At 37.9% G+C, this 25953-nt stretch overlaps 1 protein-coding gene across 2 annotated transcripts in view; it reads right to left on the bottom strand.

Moving 5' to 3' along the window:
* ATRNL1 (attractin like 1) overlaps positions 1 to 25953 on the bottom strand; it is a 784731-nt gene that overhangs the window by 101013 nt on the left and 657765 nt on the right. Inside the window, exon 28 of one of the 2 annotated variants that reach the window (XM_045439061.1) lies at positions 11913 to 12027. The exons of the other annotated variant lie outside the window; for it this stretch is intronic. Within the exon in view, the coding sequence (XP_045295017.1) occupies positions 11913 to 12027 (115 nt within the window). The remainder of the gene's footprint in view (positions 1 to 11912; positions 12028 to 25953) is intronic. 2 annotated transcript variants of the gene reach the window in all.

Genomic DNA, 25953 nt, shown 5'->3' with positions numbered 1-25953 from the left:
GTAAATAAAAACCAAAGGAGTGAACTGAGGATGGAAACAAGTTTCACAGAGGAGGTGACCCCTGAAGTGACATTCTCTTGTTGGAAAGGAAGGTGTAAGTGTTGTGTGTTGGAGGGCAGTCCAGGCAGAGGGACTAGAACATGCATAGGACAGGGGTGTGGTGTGTCCATAATTTCAAAGCGTATTTTAAAAATCACTTTAGAATCTGGCAGTGTGAAGTATTTTATATCTCCCTAAAATCTCATATTTGCAGATAACACAAACAGGGCATAGGGCATGAGAATGGAGCTTAACATAATGGGATAAACTTCAAAAATGACCTTGAAACATCAGAGACATTAACCGAAATGAACTGGTCCCTTTTCTTGTGCAAGGAAAACAGTAGGTATAAATACAAAATGCAGAATGGCAGAAAGGGTCTGAAGAGCCAGAGTCGTCCTATTGAACTGCGTGGGGGAAGTAACCAGCAGGGCAGGGCAGCTGGTTTTAAAAGAGATGTCAGCACCGAGACAATGAGACTGAAGCCAGAGAGAGCCCCCTGGGTTCTAGAATGGTGGGCTCCAAGAAGTCTCTTCAGGTGAACCTCAGTTTCCTCATCTTTCAAACAAAGGGACAGAACCACCTTTAGAATCTCTTTCTATGCCATGATTATTGAGTCAATGATACTTGGGAAGGTTGAAGTACATCCTCAGAGCCACGAGGTGACCCAAGCTGGAAGACACAGGCTGGACGGCACAGACAGAAGGACTGGGAGCAGTGTGTTGAACCTGACCTGGGAGGTGATTTCAAAACTGCCTTCTACCACATGATGGATTATTATGAGGAGCACTATCCGCTGTTCTCTATTTCTGGAAGGATGAGAACAACAACAAAAAAAGAGAACAGAAGAAAATGGGATCAAATCGCAGTGAAGCCAGTTAAATAACAGAACGAATTAGTCCCAGAAGTTATGGGCATGCCTTTTGGAAAAGTCTTTAGAAACTGTCTGTCCAAGATGATTGTGGGCAGGGTCACCAGCTGTGGCCACAAGCAGTTGGATGAGCCAGATGTCATTTCAGTGCCCTTCCTATCTCTGTGTTTTTGCAATTGTATAATAGTATGCATAAATAGAGTAATACCAAATTACCCCATTTATACATTTTATGTGTCTATTAATATGGACAACAGTTTCCTTTACATTTTACCAGTAAAGTTTCGAATACAAATGTGATGCAACTTCTCTCCATCACAGCTCTACGTTCAGGGCTAATTGCCTCCCAGAACACTTAAGGAGTCATTTTTCATTAAGTTGGTGAGTAAGGGGGAAGCAGATGTCAGAGTCATGTTATTGATCTGATGATCTTTGCCTGGTTTGTTGAATAAATGGAACGGAATGTATGGTCACTGCATCCAGACTTTTAGGGCCTTCAAGGTTCAGTTCAAATTGTGTCAGACAGCAGGTTCATGGGGCAAGAATTCGCTTATTCCTCCAAGGCTTCTAAGATCATTCTGGGGACCAAGTAGAACTCCTCAAACTCCTTCTTTGGAGTCTTACTCTTAAGGAAGAGGATGAGCTCTCTCTTAAGTTTTGGCAGTGCTTTATCTGCATGACCATCTGATTGGATGCCCATTAGTAATGGATGTCCATCAGTTATGGATATAGACCTAACTTACATGGGCTACGTTCATCTGCAAACAATAGTGTGGATAAAAGGAGGCAAATTATATACTTTTCAGAGGGCCATTAACTCTTTCCCTAAAAGTCCTTAGAGAAAGATGGTTCTGGCCTTAAGTAGTTAATGTTGTTATAATCAGTGTTTACCTTTTATAGAATTACAACACTGCTTCCTTGGGTACTTGCTCCTTCCTGGGCTTTTCATTGAGAATGAAGGATTTTTCCCACCCCACGATGCCTTTGGTAGGTTCTGTGACACCATTTTACAGTAAATGGTAGGAGATTAAATAAGCTATCAGTGTAACATGGAATTTTTATCAAAACTTGAATACACTCCTTCCAAATGGATTTGCTAAGGAACCACTGGCCCTTTGAAGTGGTCACCAGAAAAATGTTTATATGAAAAGAAGAAATTCCCAGGGCCCTTGACCCACATTTTCTTAGCATTTTATCAGTCTGCTGGTGAGCAGACATATTTTCTCAAGCCCTTTAATTTTCCTTTTTGGATCTAGGGAATTCATTTCTGTCTGCCATTTCTGGGCCTTGGTGGCAAAAGGTGTGCAATGCTGCTTCCTGGCAACAAGGGGATTATTATTGTTATCTCTTCTTGTCAGGTTTTACACTGTGGCATAATAAACAGGAGGGAGGGCTAAATTTTCTCCCTCCATGGGAGATCCATAGATCTTGGCTCCAGTCCCCATTGAACTATGAGCTAGACAAATCTAAGTCCAATTTCTGAAGTTCCAAAAATTCTAAAATTCTCTGACACTCCGGATTACCCATCTATCCTTACTAAAGGCGGGAGGTGACCTTCTGCTAAATTCCCCTACATGTATGTAATAAAGCAGGACTACTTAATTCATGGCCAATTAAAAGTGAAATATCTTACTAATTGGAAGATTAAATCAGCTATCAGTGTAACATGGTGTCAGCCATCATAATACTAGGGGGCTGATTTAGGCTTTAAATTTTATTCATACCCACAAATTCTTATTTCATTTTGTTGCTTTGAAGACAGCTTACTGATTCCAGACAAATCTTGATTTTTCCCCTTTGGCTTTGTAAGTTGATTTGTTGAGTTGCTTACTTTTTTTCTATTTTTCTCTTTGGCCACAGTATTTATTTGCCAATCAATTGTAGAAATACCTGAACAGAGTGGCAGGTGAAGAAAAGAAAAAGCAAAGAAAAATATGTTGGCCACTCTTTCAGTGCTGGAGGTCTCATTTTTCATATCCATAAATTCTGAGTTTTCATGTGAGTTTGTTTCTATCCTGAAAGTGTTTGAGTTCACTTCTAGAGGGAGTGTTTTACTCACTTTACAGTATTTTTAATTAGCCATGTTCACTATTCTTCAAGTTTCTTGTCCTATTTTTTTTTTCTTTGTTGCCTTGGCACATTAGTCAACTTCTCTCTGTTAACAATGGCACAAAGAAAAAATTTAAAATCTCAGATGGAAGGATCGTGGCCATGTCACTTCACAGAGACACTAGGCAGTGAAAGAAAAAGCTTATACTATCCCAAAAAGGACAGAGCTAATGGTATTTGACCATAACCACCCCCACTCCTCACTATCCACATGGAAAAAAAAATTTGGGAAGAACCTTATGGTGTGAGATTTTCTGGTTTTAAATTCTGGCTTGGGGCACCTGGGTGGCTCAGTCGGTTAAGTGTCCAACTCTTGATTTTGCCTCAGGTCATGATCTCATGCGGGGATCCCATTGGGCTCTGCACTGACAGCACTGAGGGATTCTCTGTCTCCCTCCTTCTCTGCCCCTCCCCTGCTCATGCTCACCCTCCATCCCTCCCTCCCTCTCAAAAATAAATAAATAAACATTAAAAAAATAAATTCTGGCCCAATAACTTATTGGCTATGTGGTTGTAGGAAGGTGACCTAACCTCCCCCTGCCCCATGAGTTTATTTTTCTCATCTTTGAAAGAAAAGTGATGATATACTTTATTGGGTGATGATAATTCAAAGAATCGTAATGAACATTGAACAGATTCAAAACAAATGGTACGTGTTAATAATAACAACTACAACAGCAATTGATACTTTTTATTTTCCATATACATTTTGTAAGGTTATGTGTCCTAACTATAACTAATATGTAGACAATATTCTATAAGATTCAGAGTTCTTTTTCTGGTCATAAAGGGTGGAACCTAGTTGTGCTATTTCAAGCTTAAATAAAATGTAAAAATTATTACACAAGAAAGAAATCAACATTCAAATCATAAAATAGAATAAGTTTATGATAGGTTTAGTATATGCTACTTTGGAAATATAAATTGCCTTATTTTTTGTATCATTTTCCCTAATATTCTGATTTTCCTTGAACCTTAAATCTAAGCAAATAAGTTTTAATATATATTTTTCTTTTTTAAGTTTATTTATTTTGAGAGAGAGAGAGAGAGCGCCACCCAGGTGCCCCAAAAGATATTTTCCATCAAAGGTACAATGCTGAGCTTGATTTTAGTCTCTAAGACATGTACTTGAATCCTACATGAATCATAAATACATAAAATCCAGTCTATCAAAAATTATGAGCCTGAAAGTAAAATTATAACCAGTAAATTTTACATTTGTAGGACATATATATATACACACACACACACACACACACACACACACACACATATATATATATACATATATATATTCTCCACATTTTTTTGGTGAAGTTCTATCATTTAAAGGTAATTAAATTTTATTAATCAGTTAAGTATTTATCAAGCAACTACTAAGAACCAAGAACTTATTAGCTGCTGGGGATTCAAAGACAAAATAAGACATAGCCCCTGCCCACAGAGAGCTTACTACCTGGGGAGAAAGTAAAGAAAAGTTCACAACACCCTAGTGACACCCACTAGGAGGTAGTGAAGAACTGAACCAGGAAATCCTAAGGGATTTCAAGGAGAGTGATGTCATGTTTGCGTGGAGGGAACCGAAGTCTTCATGGAAGAGGAACTGGCTTCTGAACTGGGTTTTGGAAACTGGCAGCTGAGCAGGAGAGGGCATTTCAAGCACAAGGAACAACGGTGAGTGGGACGGACAACACACACGCTCACGGAATCATAGGAAGAAACATACACGTGGAATTACAATCCTGGCAAAAATCATAAAGACATACCATGTGGTCATCTTCCTTATTTTACAGATGGGAAAACAGAGGGTCCAAGAAGTTAAAAATGACAACTCAAGGGCCCCCGGCTCGCCGGTGGGGCTGTGCAACTAGGCTCTGGCAAGGTGGAGGAGGACCTCACACCCCAGGGTAAATGTCTGGACTCACTTGAACAGGCAATGAAAAGTCGGCAAAGGTTTACAAGGAAGAGGGTGATGTGATTAGAATCGTGCTCTCTTTTGGCAGGAGTCCAGTGAGAGGCGCCAGTGCCCAGAAGAAAACTGGAGACAGGAAGAATGGCCAGAAGGAGACGGATGTTCTATCTGCCATAGGGGCAAAATCTAAAAGAGCTTCATGATTATTTGGATGTAAAATGGGAGAAAGAGACAAGAAGGAAAGCAACTCTGGGATTTCCAACTTGAGCCACTCTGAAGCCAATGAACTTCACAGTCACAGTGGGGGAGTAGGTGGTGGTAACAGGGAGAGGGGGAAGGGGGAGAGCAGCAGATTCAGGTTGTGATGCTACTGCTCAACAGGTGAGCAGTGTTGGCTGGAGACCCAGGATTGGTCCCCTCGAGGGACAGGATGGAGCCGGATGAGAAGTTGGCTAAAGGATCAAACCTGGGGGATGCCCACCTATATTTAGAAGCAGATGAGGCAGACCAAGAACAGAGGGGTGCTCTACATCCATTATCTGTAAGTAAATTCTACGTGGGTACCTGAGATAGGCCACAGAACACCAGTGGGGAGCGTTTCCAGAAGCTGAGGAGGCAAGGTGGGGACTATTCAGCTGTCGAGCAGGACAGAGACATGGCGGCATGAGAACCGAGGAAAGAGCATCTGAATGATCACCATTTTGTTACTCCCTTACAATGACATTAAGCTTAGCAATTGCAGATCAGGATTATTTCAACTCTCTTTCACAGCACTGTCTCCTGGTCCATAGCACCTAACACAGTTTGTAATTATGGATTCATTGGCATGATTGTGTATTTCACGTTTATCTCCACATAGGCTGTAACCTTTATGGGGACAGAAATTCTGTTTTGTTCACTACCATAAACCCAGTGCCTGGCATGTAGCAGATACTTCTAAATATTCTCAAACGAATAGAAGATAAAATTATTTCCTATTATTGATTTGTGGGCCTTTTTAAAAGCAGGTATGTTTTTGACACAGAGTCATATTTACTAACAATAATCTCAGATGTTTAGCTGTTGCCTGGGCTCTCTGCCTAATTTTATAGTTTATTTTGCGATGTAATACCCATTTTTCTGTTTTCTTCTTTACGAAGATATATATTGTGGATATAAATAATACTTGGATTTGAGGTTAAAAGGTAACTACCATGATTTTTTTTTATAATGAAGTCTTGATATGGCTCAGTAGTTTTATTTCCTTTTCCAGCCAATACCAGAGAGAGTGATAACATTAGATCAGCAGGTGTGCTTCTACAAGTGTGAAGATACACTGGCAAAGTTATGGAAGGAAAACAGAGAGACTTAAGGGACAGGAAAACCCAGAAGCCTTTGGAAAATGTGAATTAGCTTTAAAAACTGGCTTCAGAGGAAAGAGTACCACACTGAGAACCTGCAGACCTGCAGTCTGTTCCCAAACCATCTCTGGGATGGTAGACGACCTCCTGCCTCTCACTGGTGCTGTGACATCCCTTTTATTTACTTCTACAGTGGGGCAATAGGAACTATCTCCATCTTCCAAACATGCTGATAAGATTGAAAACTAGCCTTCATTAATAGCACTATGAAGATATTTTTAAAATTTAAGAATCAGAGAGAATTCTTTTAGTCACTAATAAGAAATATATAGAAATACATAGAACTATAGTTTCTTCACTGGTCCTGAGCAGCTGGAAAGGTAAGTTAAGGTACACGTTATCTGCCCTTCCTACACCAAGCTGGTAGACTTAGCATAATCTGTAGTAGAATTTTATAAGAGGATTGGTGTGGGATGCATCCTAGGAATTTACCTCCATGCCATCATTTTATACACAGGAAAATAGGACCCGGAGACTACTACAAAATTTGCCCACAGACACACAGCTAGTCGGTGGCAGAGTTGGATCTAGATCTCAGGACTTGTGACTCAGGTCCATAGCTCACATATACGAGCTGAAGTTCTTTTCCGTTAATGGCAAGCCCCTCACTGCTATCACATACACTGAATCACAACAATTTGGCATGGTATGCACATCGCTGCACTTTACAAAGTTCTGGAGTTAAATCACCAAGAAAGAGAAATCTATCCTTCTTCTCTCCTTAAGCTCAATGCTTATAGAACCTGCCAGGTCCTTTCTCTTCAACTCTGTATATAAAGCTTTTCAGGAAAAGGAATCTCTGGAGTACTCTTGTATGACTGTCCAGAGAAGCACTGTGATGAGGGGGAGTCCCACATGCTGAGGATGCACATGGTCCTGGATGTGAGTTCTGGCTCATTCTCTCACTAGATGTAGGACCCAGGACTAGTCACTTGATCTCTTTTGAGTTTCAAGGTTTTTTGTTTTTTTTGTTTTTTTGTTTTTTTGTCTGTAAAAGTGGGATAATAATAGCTACTTTTCAGAATCATTAAGAGGGTTAAACTAATGACTGTATGGAAAGCACCTGATATAATGCTCAGAACTACTAGTTTGCTTTCTTCTACCTCTTTTTATTTTTATTTTTATTTTTAATGTTTATTTATTTTGAGAGAGAGAGAGAGCACAAGTAGGGGAGGGGCAGAGACAGAGAAGAAGAGGGAGAATCCCAAGCAGGCTCTGTGCTGTCAGCACGGAGCCCAATGTGAGGCTCAATCCCACAAACTGTGAGCTCATGACCTGAGCTGAAATCAAGAGTTGGACACTTAAATGACTGAGCCACCCAGGTGCCCCGACCTACCTCTTTTTCATTCAATTAAACCAAGGTCTCTTTTTGTCATCATTACCCATGGCACTGTGAGTTGACAATCATTTTAAACATTATACAATATTTCTAGATTTTTCAAAATAATCTGGTCATCCTGCCAAAAGTTCTAAGCCTAAAGAAAAAAAAAATCAAAACCTTAGATGTTGCACTGTCTTCTTTTTGGTAATGCTAGCCTCCATCAAATATGAGGCAAGTTCAGGGCAAAATTCTACTTTGAGTTGAAACACATAGCTCCTTTTTGGCAGTGGATATCTGTGCCCCTGAGATTTTTTAATCCAGCGAGAAGAGTTAATCTGCTTGTTATTAGTGAGAATCCATAAATGATGAAATCCATAATCTCCCATCACAAAGTGATGGCAATCATTATCACTTTCAATTTATGCTTTTGAAGAGCTGTATTCACTTTGTCCACATTTCATCTTAATGTGACTCCAAAACTCCTGGGGACCTTGCTGTGTCCAAGGTGACTGGAGTCATGCTTGGTTGTTCAGTGTCATCAGCATTTACCTGATGTGTCCTGTTTTCATGGGGATGTCAGTGTTTCAACCTCTACTGATGACACTGTGCAAATGTCAACCCCAGAAATCCCACATGAACCCAAAGAGTGTGGCCTGGTTGGCAGCAGTCTCTCTCACACACACAAAAAAATACAGTCATGAAGCAGCAGGTTTACGGGGGTGGGGGAGCTGGGAACCTAATTAGTCCAGCTCCAGGAATGCCAAAAAGCCTATTTAATATCTTTTGCTTTTACTCTTCTAAGCCACCAAGAGGGAGAATTGCTCACAAACACCTAAATTCATTACATTAAAAAATATTTAGTACATGGGGTAAGCTGAAGGATGAATCTGCAGTTTTCCTTTTGACCTCTGTGAAGATGAAAGCCATGGAAAGGACCTCACACATTTTAGATACTTATTACTTGCTAGGAATTACTGACATGCTTTCTGGTGGAAGGAGAATAAAATCCAACGATGATGCCATATGCTAAAAAAAATTACTAGCTGCTACTTTAAAGAGATGGCTAAAACCTAGCACCTGTGTGTTTCTGAATCATTTATTTGTCAGTACTGAAGTTCAGTTTCGGGGAGAAAACCACCATGCTCCTGGGATGCCTCCACCATCTCCTTGTCCCCAAACTTATCCTTGTCTTAAGTGCCTTTATTCATGGTAAGGAAGAGTGCATTATGAAAAGTGTCACTCAACATTTCAAAAGCTACATTTCAAAAGGGGCTGGTCAAACATTTTGAGACTGTGCTAAGTACTGCAAGAGAACTTATAATCTAATAAGTAAGACTAATTAATCATTGAATACATTTGCTAATATTTGGAGACATAAATCTCCCAATAGCCAGGGGAAGGCTCCCGGCGCCCTGTCCTTCACATAGTGGGGATGGGTCGGGAGTCTGTCCATAAAGCTCTCCCTCTACCACTATTCTCGTCAAAGGTACGTATGAACTGCTTTCCACGTGTGCGGCACTGTGACCAGCACGGGCACATAGATGGACTTTCTGTAAAGATATGAGATAAGCCCAACTCTCGGAATGAGATAACCAATGTCACCATTTCCTTTCCAAGAGCTGATATGGTTCCCCCAAAATCACTGGCATGCACATCCTCTCAAATATTGGATTATATTTTGTTACATTTTAATTGGCTGTGTACACACCAAGTATCTTGATGAAGAGTGAAAAAAATAAATCATTTAGTTTGTATATTGGTATCGGTATTTGCTTTGTTCAGGGAAAACTGAGATGCGAACATTAGAAAACCCTCTACAGACACTGACTGTGTGTTTTTTTTTGGGGGGGGGAGGGGTTTGTTTTGCTTGTTTGGTTGGTTGGTTGGTTGCAGTGAAGTCAGGAGTTTTTATTTTATTGTTTCCCAACATCTTACCATAAAAACTTTCAAACCTATAGCAAAGTGGAAAGAGAGAATTTTAACAACTGTATTCCCACCACCTAGATTCTACCATTCACATTTACTTTCCTTGCTTTATAATGTATCTGTCCATCTACCCATCCTCTACCCACTCATCAATACTATGTTTTTGATGCATTTCAAAGTAGACTGCAGACAGCAGAGAATACTGTATTTTGAAGTAGACTCAGAGTATACCTACTCTTATAAAAATAGCTGGAAAACATTTGTTAGCTTTTTTTTTTTAAACAAAGAACAAATCCATCCTGAATTATGCACACAGATACCCAACATAGCTCAAACTACAGGCTCTGTAAAAAGTATGGTAAGTTAACTCAAGGTTTTGTCTACTGACTGGTTTCAACTCTGCAGACATTTTTAGTACTCCTCAAATGTTGGGCTCTGTGAAGACATGGGCTACGGATTATAGAGAAGTAAGTTCTCTGCTACAGATCATCAGGGAAAATTACCTAGAAGGTTAGCAATAAGTATGTTTTGGTTCTTTAGCTTTATACTCTAGTAGTTTCCTAATTATTCCTTGAATGTAGAAATACAGAGATTTCTATATCTCAATTCCTTCATTTACAAAGTGAGTTTTATACGTATTGCATGGGCTTGTCCTGAGGATCAAATGTGAAAAATAAGAAAACACTTTGTAAAGAGTACAGCACTATGCACACCTAAAATGGCATTAGCGTTAGTAATCATAACGCATCTGTAACAGAACACAGCTAAGGAAATGGCCCACACTGCTACCTGGTTCTTTCAAATCAGTCAAAAAGATCTCAAAGGTTAAAAGGACAGAGTATTGGCAGTTGCCTTCACTCTGCCCATCAGTACGTCATCTTGTCAAGGATTTAGAAGAACCTTGGTGTATATCACACGAACTTGTTTTCATTAGCGAAGTGTTTGTTTTGGAAATCATCCCAGCCTTAAAACAATGCTTCCATTAGCTGGGCATGGTACCTATAATTATTCATCTTATCTGACCAGTGCCAAACTATTCTACTTCTTGCATCCCATTTACATTTACCATGGCGGCTCTGAAACAAGTGCAAGACGTTCCCTTGGTGTATGACAAAGGACAGAGAATGCTTATTTCTTTCAATGAACATCTACGAATAAGCTTTGGGTGAAAATCCCTGCAACAAGGTATCATCAGATGCCACAAATGACAATGCTAGAGGTGATGGAAACCCTCTGTCCCCACATGGGAAAATTCTGTTACATGAACATCTGAAGTTTACAAGGTATAAAGTAGTGTAGCTTCCGTTTTTGTGCCAGAGTGGATACAAATCAAGAAAGGAGCAAGGTCAAAGCTAGCTAGGGAACCAAGAAAAGAAAAAATAAGCAGGGAGGTGAGTTCAACATCAATTACTGTTATTGAGACCTTGCCAGATCTCTGGCACTTTATACTTCAGGGGAATTGAAAAGAAAGACTGATTTGAAATTACCCTAACCCTCAAAAAGCATCCATTTCATAAGTGTTGGAGGGAGCAAATAATCAGGAGATTGAAAAATTTCACATTGTAAGTAAATGGAATAGAATATGTAAAAAGAGAGAAATAGCATGGTTTGTTATTTAATCACAAGTTACACCCAACATTCTGCATATTTACAATATGGACAACATCACAGTGATGAGAAGAACTCCCAGAGGACACATACAGTTACCCCCATTTTCAAAATATGCTTTTCATGTAAGAAAAGGAGATTCAGAAGCAAAGGCTGACTGTGCCATCGGATGGGGAGGATTCCCTGGCCCATGAGCTCCAGCTGTCTGGTGCTGATAACAAGAACACATATTCAGTGTATATGATATGAAGCTAGCACCCTCTGACATGGCTACACATTCCAAACGTGCAAGTACATTCCTTAATTTGGTTCCATATTTATGAAGCAAACTTCTAATCATGTTTATAACTTTGTATCCTATATGACACACATACTGGGAAAAAAGAAGCTGTCCCAAAGTCAAAAATTTGTTTGCCATGCTAATGAGATTTCTCACTGTAGTTACAACAACAAATTGGGGTGTGTGTGTGAACACACATGCGTGTATATTACACACAAACATACACATGTATTTTACATGTATTTTTAAGAGAAATCCTGGCAAATCTGAATTTATAGCAATGTAGGTTTCTAGATCTTTTGGAAAAGTTTGTATTCTAATAAATTTGGCCATGCTTTAAATTAGAACCACGTAAATATCCTCACTGTGCTATGTGGTAGTATTGTTTATTTCTTCTGTTTAGTCCGCATGTTTTGCTCAATTGCTGGTGGTTCCACTCATCTTACCTGACTGCCCAGGAGGAGGGGCACCTGATGATCCTCGCGGCAGGCAAAGAAACACAGTCAGAACAGCAGCTCTGTTCCCAGCACACGGTTCAATGGCTATCGGTTTAGGTGCCCCCTGAAAAAGAAAACAGAATTTTAAATTTGCCTAATTGATAGGACATTGCTGTTTTTCTTTTCTCCTACCTCTATTTCAGTGTTTTAAACTGTACCCTCCTAGTGGATGGGGATATACAATGTCTCATTTTTTAATAGTCCAACTGAATATTTTATTGTAGTAATACCTAGTATTTTCATAGTAGTGGTCATTAGCAGTTAGAGGGTATTTTTTCTTGGGGGGGGTTAAATATTGGTGCATATTTTTGAAAAGTATTCTTTATTCTATTTTTAGCCTGTTATTTTTATTTACTTTTTTTTTTTTTTTTTTTTTTTTTTTTGAGAGAGAGAGAGCATGTGCACAAGCAGGGGAGGGACAGAGGAAGGTGGGGGGAGAAATTAGGAGTTGGATGGTTAACCGACTGAGCCACACAGGCTCCTCTGTTTTTTGTTTTAATTTAATAGACTTCAAAAAAAATTTTTTTAAATGTTTTTACTTATTTTTGAAGGAGAGAGAATGACAGAGCATGAGCCAGGGAGGAGCAGAGAGGGAGACACAGAATCTGAAGCAGGCTCCAGGCTCTAAGCTGTCAGCACACAGCCCCATGCGGGGCTTGAACTCACAAACTGTGAGATCATGACCTGAGCTGAAGCCGTATGCTTAACCCACTGAACCACCCAGGCGCCCCTAATAGACTTTATTATTTAGAGCAGTTCTAGGTTTGCAGTAAAAGTGAGAGGAAGATGTAAGATTCCCATATACACCTTGCCCTAACATATGCATAGCCTCCCCATCATCAACAGCCCCCACCTGAATGGTATATTTGATATAACTTATGAACCTACATTGACACATCATACTCACCAGGGGTCTATAGTTTATATTAGGGTTTACTGTTGTGTTAGACCATAGTCCATGAGTCTGACATGTATCCGCCATTATGGTATCATACAGAGTATATTCACTGCCTAAAAATCCTCTGTCCTCCACATATTCATCCCTTCCTCTCTACTCCAAACCCTGGAAACCACTGATCTTTTTACTGTATCCATAGTTTTGCCTCTCCCAGAATGTCATATGGTTCAAATCATATAGAATTTAGCCTTTTCAGGTTGACTTCTTTCACTTGGGAATATGCATGTTAAGGTTCTTCCATGTATTTTCATGCCTTGGTAGTTCATACTTTTTCAGTGTCAAATAACATTTCATTGTCTGGATATACTACAGTTTATTTATTCATTCGCCTTCTGAAGGACATCTTGGCTGCTTCCAAATTTCCGAAAATAAAAATTAGGCTACTATAAACATCCACGTGGCGGCTTTTGTGTGAACATAAGTTTTCATCTCCACTGGGTAAATATCAAGGAGTGTGACTGCTGGATCAACTAATAGGAACGTGATTATTAGTTCTTTAAGAAACCATCAACTGTCTTCCAAAGTGACTGCGCCATTTTGTATTATCACCAACAGTGAATGAGAGCTCCTCTTGTTCTATATTTTCACCAGCATCTGGTGGTGTCAGTATTCTGGATTTTGGCTATTCTAATGGGTGTGCTGTGGCATCTTGTGGCTTTAATTTGAATTTTTTTCTGATAATATATGACATGAAACATCTTTTCATATTCTTATTTGCTATCTGTATATCTCCTTTGGCGAGGTATCTGTTAAGGTCTTCACACATTTTTCATTGGGTTATTTGTTTCTTTTTATTGAATCTTAAGAGTTCTTGATATACTTTAGAAATAGACCTTTATCAGATGTCTCTTTTGCAAATATTTTCTTCCAGTCTGTGGTTTAATTTTCCATTCTCTTGATATTATCTTCTGAAGAGCAGAAGTTTTTTACTTTGATGAATTCCAGCTCAGTAATTATTTCTTTCACAGATTGTGATTTTGGTGTTGTATCTAAAACATCATCATCATATCCCAGGTCATCCAGGTTTCCTTCTATGTTATCGTTTAGGACTTTTATAGTTTTGCAATTTACATTTAGGTGTATGATCCATTTGGAGTTAACTTCTGTGAAGGGTATAAGGTATGTGTCTATTTTCAGTTTTTTTTTTTCTTTTTGCATGTGGATGTCCAGTTGTTCTAGAACCATTTGTTCAAAAGGCTATCTTTACTTCATTGCATTGCATTTGCTCCTTTGATAAAGATCAATTGACTATACTTATGTGGGTCTATTTCTGGATTCTCTTCTGTTCCATCGATCTGATTGCCTCTTCTTTCACCAATATTATACTGTTTTGATTACTGTAGGTTTATTGTAAGTCTTGAAGTTGGATAGTGTCAGTCTTCTAACTTCAATACTATTTGGCTATTCTGGGTCTTTTCCTTCTCCATATAAAATTTGGAGTCGGTCTGTATATATTCACAAAATAACCTGCTGGCATTTTGATTTGGATTGCTTTGAATCTACAGATTAGGTTGGGGAGAACTGCCATCTTGGCAATATCGATTATTCATATCCACAAACACAGAATATCTTTACTTTTATTTAGCTTTTTTTATTATTTTGTTCATTAGAGTTCTGTAGTCTTCCTCATGCAGATCTTATATATATATTGTTAGATTTATATCTAAGTATTTAATTTTGAGAGGCAGTAGCATAAATGCTACTTTCTCTTTAATTTTAAAGTCTATTTGTTCACTACTGGCATGTAGGCAAGGAATTGACATGTATATTAACCTTGTATTTTGCAACCTTGTTATAATTGCTTATCATTCCAGGAGTATTTTTGTTGATTCTTTTGGATTTTCTACATAGGCAATCATGTCATAGGAGAATAAAGACAGTTTCATTTCTTTCTTCTCCATATGTATACCTTTAATTTCCTTTTCTTATCATATTGCTTTAGCTACAGCTTCCAGTACAATGTTGAAAAGGAGTGGTGAGAAGGGGACATCCTTGCCTTGTACTTGATCTTAGTGGGAATGCTTCAAGTTTCTCACCATTAAGCATGATGTTAGCTGTATGTTTTTTGTAGATATTCTTCATCAAGTTGAGGAAGCTACCCTCTATTCTTAGTTTACTGAGTTTTTATAGTTCAGATAGGCTAAATACTTGATTATTTCCCCTTATTTATCAATTTTCAGAATAAATACTTGTTAGCATTCTCCAAACATGACAATTTATATTATCATTATAAATTTATAACTTTTAACATTTCTGATGTGTTTCAGTTGATAGCAGTTAAAATTTTGTCATTACTAGTTTTGTTAATTGTTCAAATTGTACTATCTTTGAACAAGGAGAATGTCTTCAAATTGGTTCCTGAGTTCTTCTGACATGACCACAAATGCCTTTGATAGCTTCCCTGTCTTTTACCTGTCCCAGATCTGCAGTCAGACATTTGTCTAAGGAACCTTGCTGGGAAATGGTATTAATCCCAGACAAAAGAGGTCTCTATTGCTACTGGGTTGGTTATTGTTCTAGGAAGTTTTGGGCAATAGAGCTCAGGGTCATAAACTGGGTTCCCAAAGAAGCAGATTCCCTGGGAGACAGAGTTAAAAAGCAAAGAGTTAAAAACCAAAGGGTTCTTATGGTTGAAAAAAAAAGGTGGAAGGAAAAGGAAGGAAGCCTCATTAGACAGAGGGAAAAGGCTGAACTGAGATGCAGGCCCAGGAGGAGACCTGGAGCTAGAATCTTTCAACAATTGGGTTGGGCCAAGTGGGCCAGGCCTTTATACTCCCCCCTCCTTCAAAGATTAGTTACTACTTATCATTGCCCATGGGATCATGACCTTGGACAAGGTGTTTCTCTGTGTCATGGTAATCCCAGAAAGGACTGACAGCTGAAGACGTCCAACAGAATTCCCAGAAGCTGGGCATCATGTCTTCAGTGAAGGTCGATTTGTGTAAAATATCAATGTGCCCTCCATACTCAGAAATTTTTTTAAAGAGGAAAGATATACCATGGATTCATAATGAAACTTCCAATTCAAATTTAATCTATTTTATTTAAACTTCTTTGAGCTTCTTTGAGTGTTTGTATCTCTTTTCTTTTACGTCGGAAATCTTGGTATCTAATAATATTGGTAATTACTTTTATGCTGCAATACAATTTAAATATAGGATTATATATTACATCTGACAATACAATTAATTAAAATTGACTTCTCTGTAGATTTTATTTATTTATTTTGTCTTATGTGCATATATGCCACATCTCACTAAGGACATACAGTCAAATACTGCATGTTTCAAATCACTTGAAATAGGTCCTCTCTGTGTGGTTTTGCCACTGATTCCATCCCAACTTAGGTAAGTTTGTGAATTCAGAAGTCCAGTTTGGTGGGATTACCCCCCTTTCCGTTTTTATTTAATACTGCTTTATACTTTTAAGACATTGATATGGCTCCAGGTTAGATCTGGAAAATAAAATACACTTAGAGAGGTCTACAATCTGCTCTTATTCCCATCATGCTGTTCCCTTTTTAGCAAGTGAGTTTTTGTGTGGATGTAAGTTCTCAGATCCTTGGAGTGTATATCAAGGAGTATGACCACTGGATTGTATGGTGCCATGTTTCATTTTAACACCGAATCCTGGCACGAAAGAGATGGGCTGTAGGCCTACATTTGAATAAATAAATGCACTTCACTCTATTTGACAGGTAGTCTGTGAGCCACCAAGTGATGCAATTTTTGTTGCTTTCTCACAGTTGTTTCCTGTCACCAATGATGTACTATACCACACAGTTTATCTAATTAAATTATCACAATCCAAAATGTTTTCTTGGCATATCTTTAATATCACTTCAGTGAAATATGTATGTCATAATCACCAGCTGATGCACTTGTATAAATAATATAACCTTAAAGATGGAGTAAATGAATCTATAATGATTATAGTAGTAATAGCTAGTATTGTATTAAGTACTTACTATGGATTAAGTATTCAAAGTTCTTTACACATATTAACTTGTTTAAATCTTACAACTGTGTAAGATGAGAACACTGATGCAAGGTGAAAAACACTTGCTCAAGTGTATGTAACTAGGAAGTAGCAGGGCTCAGATTTATACTCAGGCAGGCTGCCTCCTGAGTCCATCCTTTTAACCACACAGTGTAGTTTATCACATGTGCACATGTACAAACATGTACCCACACACGTGTGTATACACACACGTGCAAGCACACACATATGTGAACACACATACTCCGTGCACACACGTCCAATGGACACAAGCATGCACAAAGAATTTGGGTTTAAATACAATGTCACCTTTTAAACAGTGAGTATACCATTTTAGCATGGCAAAGGTGATTTTGGCCATTTCACTGAAAAGAAAATGACAGATGAGACCCTGCTGATACGTCAAAGCAACATCTATGCATAAAGGCAAAATTAGAAGAAAAAAAGTACCACTGGTTTAATTATTAGAACAAGTGATTTGTTTAGTTTTTTGTTGATCACATTTGAAATCTTCAGAAGAAATACAGACATTCACCAAGAATATTTTAGAATATTGCCGTTTTCAGAAAGTTTAACGAGGCATTAAAGATAAAATATGTCCCCTTTCATGTAAAACTTAGACTGAAATTTCTGGTGACAACAGTTTTATGTGGTTATAAAGGATTTCTCCTTTATAGCAACATAAATCTCATGTTTTAAAATTATCCTCATACAGATACATTTTGGGAGGTTTCAATATAAAGGTGAAAGTGGTCCTGATGGAAGAAGTAAAGGGCATAAAAATCTTCCAAGAATATGCTGTAAGCCATGTTGCAATACTTGTATCAAGTTGCATGATCTACGGTTTTACAGTTTAAAGCTTACATTTAATTTAACAGACTTATTTTTGAAAATGTTAAGTCAAAATCAGCATAAGTACATAGATATTCTCCAATGATGCAAATATTTAGAGAATAGGCTTGTCATATTCCAAGGCTAACAGAAAAATACTATGAATGTTTTGAGCCATACTTCCAGGCTTCTGAAATTTATTCTAATTTAATAAATGCGAAGTATATGTAAAGGTCAATTGGTTAAAATATACTAAGAGAAAAAAAATGAATTCAGGTTTAAATAATGGGGACAGATCAGAAATATTAAAATCCCCTTTAACATACACCCCTTTAATATACCTAAGAAATAATTTATCCTTTTCTACCATCAGGCAAGGCTTTCTTTTTTGTTTTGTTTTTAAGGTCTCAATGCAATAATTGGAACTATTCAAAATATCCAAGTTTATGTTAAAATACTGTATTAAAAATATTAGAAGAAAATAATTTTATGATTACAACAAGATAAAACAACAAACAAAAATAGTTGAGAAACAGTGGCTCTTGGTGTAGGGGATTTAGAAAAACAAGAAACAATTTGAGAGCACATCAATTGATTGTGTTGTCAGGCTACTTTTAAACTGAAGAAAAGGTTTTAACCATCAGGTGCTAATGTGAAATGCACCAACTGGGAGAAAAATTAGTAAAAAATAAATTTCAGGTGGAAAATGGCTTAATTATTTAACATCAGAGACTCAGCAACAAATAGTGTAGTAAAATATCTTGACCATGGAAAAGGAATTCTGCTTGTATGAAAAGCCTCTTGTGTAAAAGTGTCCTTATAATAATTCCCCACTCTTAATTCTCCTACTGTTGTAGAGAAAACAGTCAGAAATTTCTTTATATTGATAAACTACATGAAAAGAGCTTATAATTCTATTTTCACATCAAATTGGCTTACAGCTTTTTATTTCTGGCCACAACATTTTCATAAAAGGATAGCAGCAAAAAAACATTAATTATTCATTATATTAAAAATATTAGTGATTAGCACAGCTCTTTGACACTTCCGCCAAGAATTCACATATCTCCAAAGAATTTGTGACAAATCTCACTCTCAATACAGAATTTTAAAGGAAAAAAAAAACGCCTTATAGCACTTGAATTTTGCAACAGAAATTAGCAAAACACCACAAATGATATTTCTGATACCTTGAGGTTTGCCAGTTGTTTAGCGACAGATACATAACCATGAATCAAAATCATTTCACAATGACATAACATGTTTACTGAACTGTGTAATTTATCATGCATTTTCCATGGCTGCCTTTGAAAGAGATAAGGCATGGGTTTGCTTGCCCATAGCACTCAGACACTGTGATTTACTTCCAGACATTTTCATATTTGTTGTACCGCAAGAAGCTGGTTTTAGACCGTGCCAGAAAATATCACTGACAGTTATATAATTAGCAGTCCTTGTTTATTAAGGACACAGCACTTTTAGAGTGAAAAAGACTTGTTTTGTTCACTCTGGTGTTTTTGAAACTATTGTATTCGTATTTTCAAGTTCTTGTTTTTGGAGGCAACAATTCTCTGTTATCTCTTCCCATTTTCCAGCTATGGAAAACAAGCAAGTTACTGGAGAAGCTTCTGGAATCATAAGGATTTTCGAGATGACAGTTCTTAAAATTCACAATGATAGACATGTTCTGTAAGTGAGGCCATTATTTGAACCCAGGAAATAGCCAGGGAAACTGCTGCTCCAAGAATCACTGGATGTTTGCGAGATACCAATGGGCAAAATGGGCTACTTACTTGCTCCTTCCTCCATTGGCCCTCTCAGAGAGTGAGCAAACGAGTGAGTGATTCACTTCTAGACATCATAGTGAAGCTGCATCACTGGAAACCCTAACCCCAGCAGCTGAGGATTTACCAGAATTATTTGAGGTCCGTGGACTAGTCTTTACAAGGTAAGCAGGGTTTGGTCTAATACTCTAGGCCTCAAAAGATTAAAAAAAAAAAACAGAAAAGAAAAAATGTGTTATTCCTTTCTCAGAAACGTTCACTAGTTTCAAAGTAAGGTGGCAAACTCAAAATCCTTCAAGGCTCAGGTGGGTAATTTAATAATAGCTAACATTTAAGTGCTCATAATATGCTTTGTGCTAGGCTACATGCTTCCGTGAGTTTAATCCTACCCCTTGAGACAGGAACTATCCCCATTTGAAATTATGAAACTGCAGCTCTGAGTGTAAGGAACATAATGAAGGTGGTAGACCTAAAAAAGACCTAAAAGACAAAACCATGATTTGGAACTAAGTAGCCTATCTTCTGAGCATGTATGCCTAACCACAATGCATAATGCCTATAGTAGGTAAGAAGACTGTCTGAACTTCTAGAATAAGAAAACAAGTAGTGGTGGGTCCTAGAGTGAACTAAAAAGTATAAGAGTTGTTTAAAGACGCCAAATCTCAAAATTGTTGCTGTCCAAAGAACACATCTATGGGTCAAAATGGTTTCATGACTTCAATCACTCTGTGATTGCTGTAACATGGAGTCCAAAATGGCATTTTGGGATTACCATGCTCTTGTGTCTACCCACTCATCAAACACCATCTTGTATTCTGCACAAGCTCTGCATTTTTGTCAATGTAAGTGTTCACTGCTCAACAACTGTGCCCAGGGTTTCCAGAATCTGTGCCTTCTGCACTTGTAATATCCCTACTGTCTAGGAGATCCTTCCTGTATGCCTTTAACTTTTCTGAAATTATTCATCCCTTGAAGCCAACTCATCCATGAATCTTTGCTTGGTCTGAGGTATTGAGTCTCTCCGTTGTTAGTTCTTTAACGGTACCTTTTCTGGCCCTCTTCATTTTCCATCTTGAATGACGCTTGCGTAAATACCCTGTCATCCCACTGGAACAATCTCTTTGAGGAGAGGCCCAGTTTCTTATTTATCTCTACTGCCTCTGCACTCACTTGCTCTCTTTGAAAGGTGCCTGTGCCACCTTTGGGGACTTAAGTCTCCCAATATTTTACTCTTTTATTGATGTATATACTGTATGTCTCTTTTAGCTTCCTGCTCTAAAAAGCCAGATATCATCTTGGATACCTCTTTACCTTACCTATAGTATCTACTGGAATACATGTTTCACATGGTGAGTAGAGTGAATCAGACAATAAATGAAATTGCAACATGGTAGGCATGACTCAGTTTCTCTAAATTATGGATAGTGAAGGGTTAATAAAACACTGAAAAATAATATTAGCTAACATTTGTTGAGTACTCACTAGGTTTCAAGTGCTATGCTAAGCATTTTACATGCATTATTGTGTTATTTTTGTTTCATAAGATGAAGAAATTGAAACTCAGAGAGGTCAGATAATATTCTCAGGGCGATACAGTGAGGGAGGGGCAGAGCCAGGATTAAAACTCCCGTCTGTCTGATTCTAGTATCTTGGTTTTTAACCACCGCATGATACTGCTAAAAATACAGCCTAAGAAGGCAAAGAACTTCTCATTCTTTCAGCTTGGCTATTAATAGTAGGAATGAACTTAAGATATCAGTAATAAAAATTATATGCATATACCTGCCTCGTTCCTGACCAGGGTTCAGAACACTTGAGTTCTTGGACCAACTCTGCTACTATGTAGTTGTGTGCTCCTGGGCATGTTTGAAGTCAATTTCCCCGCGTGACAAATGAACACATTAGGTTATATGATTTTTAGAGTCCCTTTTACATTCTTCGGCTATGATTTATGGACAATTTCCAGAATGTGTGATGTACCAATATCTAATACTTAGTCTAAGTACAGTGAAATTTGAAATTTCCAATCATTAGTAATTTTTTTCTTGTTCAGTTACTTTAAATGACACATCTAATTTTTAAAACACATTATTACACCACATGATGAATACATCACATAAGACTAAATGGCCACCACTGCATGCCAAAAAAGCAATTAGAAAATTGAATCAAGGAATTAAGGATTCATGTGGGTATGTTATACCTGTCAGCAGCAATAAGTGTTTTGACAAGGACAGAATAAAGTCTGACAGTATGCACAAATACTGATCTGATATACGAGTGAAATATTAAAAATGCAAACAACTGCACATTAATCACTCGAACATTTCCCTACTAAACCACTTTTAATGCTGTTCTTATCAGAATCCATCTATAAATAAAAATGAGTCTTTTCAACAGCGTGCACAACTTGGTATTTGCAGTTTAATGAGTGTTTATATTGATATGAAATTTAGTTTTTAGTCACTTTAGTAAAATAGAATTAATTTACTGAGCATAGAATTAAGTCAGCCTGGCAGCTTGGCTCACAGCTAATCAAGTGCGTTGATTCCATAGGATCAACAAATACCAAGACTCTAGTTTTGGAGCACAGATTCTCTGATTCCATTGTTTACACTTGGGGAAAATGAAAGTGAAAATCATATTCTTTATTTACTATTTGCTTTGCATGAAATGATAAGGGGAAAAACACATTAGCTTGCTTTACTCACTAAGAGAAGAATTCATATTAATAAAAGAAATTAAGTTGATGGACACTGTCAAAACCAGGGTTAAACTGCATTAGAAGCAAATTCAAAGAGAATAAAGTATTACATGTGGGAATAGGGAAAGGAATAAAACATAATATTCACGGAATCAGTATGCTGCTCTTGAGATTCCAAAGGATTCCAATTGTAAGCTTAATTTTCATACTGTATCAAATACATTTTTTCTTTGTTGAAATGCCTCCATATTCAATCTCTGTTCAAAATCTCTTACTACACACACACACACATACACACACACACGTTTATATCCATTGTATAATACCTGGTTTAACTGAGTTTTGCTGTTATTTTAATCATGTGGCACTGACTTGGTGGTGATAGCAGTGGTTTTACTATTTATTTTTAAATAGGTAGTTAGGTCCCAGAAAACGAAAATATTATGTCATTTGGAGATCTTATATAATCATGCTTTGCCCTGAGTTAGTCAAGAAATACGAAGGTTAATAGGAAGTGACTTTAAACATACTATCTTTAAAAAGTTGATTCCTGATAGTATTTTTTAAAAGTTGAAATAGATTATTTATTAAATAACTGCCACAATTGGAGTTTAACAACCTGTACTTTTTTCCAGTGCAAAAAGCAACCTACCCACCACACTTCATATATTAATTTCAAATTGGGACCATTCCTTCAGACCTCAAAAGGTACTAAGTGTGAGAGACAAATGTGCCTGCCAAATCAAGTGACTTCCCATCTAGCTTAAGCCCAGCCTTTGTGCCCTGGTTCAGGTCATTCCATCCACCTAGACTGCTCCATCTACCATTTCTGCAAGATCTGGCTCAAAACTCATCTGCAGGAAGCCATCCCAGGTCATCCCAAGCCACATCAAGACCTCCTCACTCTACACTATCTCAATAATTACGAGTTAACCATTTTTCCTATCATAACCATTGAAGGGAAGTATAATGTAGTGGTTAAGAGAACAACCTTAAGTGATCACTGCCTGGCTCAACGTCCTGCTCTCTCATCCATTCAAGTGTGACCTTGATCAACTCACAGCCTCTCTCTGTGCCTCAAGTTTCTCATCTGGAAAATGGAGTTAACTATACCTTCGTAGTGTTGTTATAAAGATTAAAAAAGACAATAGAGCAGAGATAATATGTTTTCCACCTCTATTAATGGTTTGAAATAGATTTATTAAGAAATTCAGTCTCTAGAAGAGAATTTTATTGATGGCTTATTGGGGGTGGGGGGAGATCTGATCTCAATGACAAACTTCCCATACATGTCATATCAACACTGCTACTGAAAATCTGCCTATTTTTCCCATTTGTGTTCCCTGTTTTTTTTTTTTTTTCCAAGGTGTCTGATCCGTGAGCATTCTGTGCTTCACAGAGTAGACCTACCCTGGCACCTACCCTGTGCTGTTCAATAAATATTTCATGGATGGGGCACCTGGGTGGCTCAGGTGGTTGGGTGTCTGACTTTGGCTCAGGTCATGATCTCGCAGTTCAGGAGTTGGAGGCCTACATTGGGCTCTACGCTGATAGCTCAGAGCCTGGAGCCTGCTTTGGATTCTGCGTCTCCCTCTCTCTTTGTCCCTCCCCCACTCACGCTCGCTCTCTCTCTCTCTCTCTCTCTCTCTCTCAAAAATAAACCAAAAAAAAAAAAATTAAATAAATATTTCATGGATAAGTGGGTCTTTGTTTTTTCTTTTCAAATTGTGTACAAGGTAAATCTCTAAATTTAGTGGCAAAGGTTACAAACAGAAGGTCAATCTATACCAGATAAATATAAACCAGCAGGAAAGTTGGATACTCAAGATCTTAGTATTACCCTACAGGCTGGCCCATTCCCAAACACATTACATCATTAATGGAAAATGTGACCTTAGCCAAGCAACTGGTAGATCAACTCAATATACAATGTAAACGTGTTAGGCCCCCTACTGGCAAGTGGGGGTAGAGTGCTACAAAGCCCCAGTACCTGCCCTGATGGGGCTTCCTTCAGAGCCATCAAGCTGTCTGCAACTATGACTAAGAGCTAAACCTGCTCGCAGAGGTATTCACAAACCCCTGGGGGTGCGAGAGGAGGGAGGGGAGAAGCTACCAGTAGTTCTCCTGGAGAAGGATTTCATCTGGTGGAGGATGACTAAGGAGTGCATTAGGAGAATGAGGAAGGATGGAACTTTCTGGCAGAAGGAGAAAACGAATGCAGAGGTGTAAAGGCACATAGCTCATTTGAGAAATTGCTAGTTTACTCTGAATACAGCCTAGGAAATATTAGGTACGCGGAGATGAGAAGACACCAGATAGGAACACTGGGGCCCTCCATGAAACAGGTCCCTCATCAACCCCTTAGCACACTTCCTGGCGGGGAGGACTGAGATCATCACTACTTGCCACGAAAGGCATGCCTGGATGCTCAGATGGAACCTGACATGTGCAGCATGTAGTGGGTCTCCGTGCAACCTTCATTAACATATGGTGCAAATCAACCCAAATGGATACTAGCGAACGTTTCGCCATCAGGAACTCACAGTGCTATTTTATTAAACTATTGGTCAAGTCTGTCTTACTGAGTGAACATTAAATTAAAACATTTATTCCTGAAACTTCAATCATAAAACTAAATCAAGAAGCACTGTGAAAGCTAACTGTCAGCAGAAAGAATAAAAGTGCAGACATAGCAATATTCTTAATGAGGAATCAAATGTTAATAGATCCAGCATAATAAATGACTTTCTACTATGATTATTAAACCAATCACAGCCTATTATAAGTACAAAAGCATGGACAAAATTCTGAATGAAAGAGCTTATTTGACTAGTTACAAAAACATGTATGTAATTACAATACAGTAAAACCTACCTGGATTTCTTAGACAATGAGTCATTCGAGCTGGCAGAGTTTTCCCAGAAAGCTGAACATTAACCCTATAAGGACCAAGAGTTTACTATTTTAGGGTATTTTTTTTGTAAGTGTGAAATTGCTTAAAATAAATATCCATTTCTCTGCTTTTCAACCAGACTAGAATAGACTAAACACAATTTAACATGGTCTTGATGCTCCAGGATCACATTTGGAAAGCAGTTTTCACAATATGCTGAAGATATATGGAGTTGCAAATGTATGGATGAATATGTACATCATAGCTACAGCACTAGGGATTTCTTTTCCTCTTCTTTCTTCTCTTTTTTCCTAAAAACTTACCAACACCAGCTTCCTTTTTGCTTATTTGCCTCTACAGAAGAAAATGACTCATTGTCTAAGAAATCCAGGTAGGTTTTACGGTATTGTAATTACATACATGCTTTTATAACAAGTCAATAAGCTCTTTCATTCAGAATTTTGTCCATGATTTTGTTACTTATAATAGGCTGTGACTGGTTTAATAATCATAGTAGAAAGTCATTTATTATGCTGGATCTACCCATCTGCCAGCAAGTAACACAACCACTTTTCTGTAAAACTCATGCATGAGGCAAACATTGAAGTGAACTTCTTCTCCATGAGTTTTCTCATCCTCACCAATATCTTTTAACCCGTTGCTATCTGTGTGCCATGACCAATTGGGCATTATTCAAAGCACTGACGAATTTCTACATCACCAATCCCATGGACATCTTCTTGACAGTTTGTAACAATCCTCCTCTGTCCCTTTTAAGTTTGTGGTCAGAGTAGCCTTTCTAATTTCAGTAATTTTGACAA

This window comes from Leopardus geoffroyi, chromosome D2, assembly GCF_018350155.1.
Source record: "Leopardus geoffroyi isolate Oge1 chromosome D2, O.geoffroyi_Oge1_pat1.0, whole genome shotgun sequence".
Taxonomy (NCBI): domain Eukaryota; kingdom Metazoa; phylum Chordata; class Mammalia; order Carnivora; family Felidae; genus Leopardus; species Leopardus geoffroyi.
The sequence above is the reverse complement of the archived record's forward strand: the minus strand, read 5'-3'. Positions and strand labels throughout refer to the sequence as shown.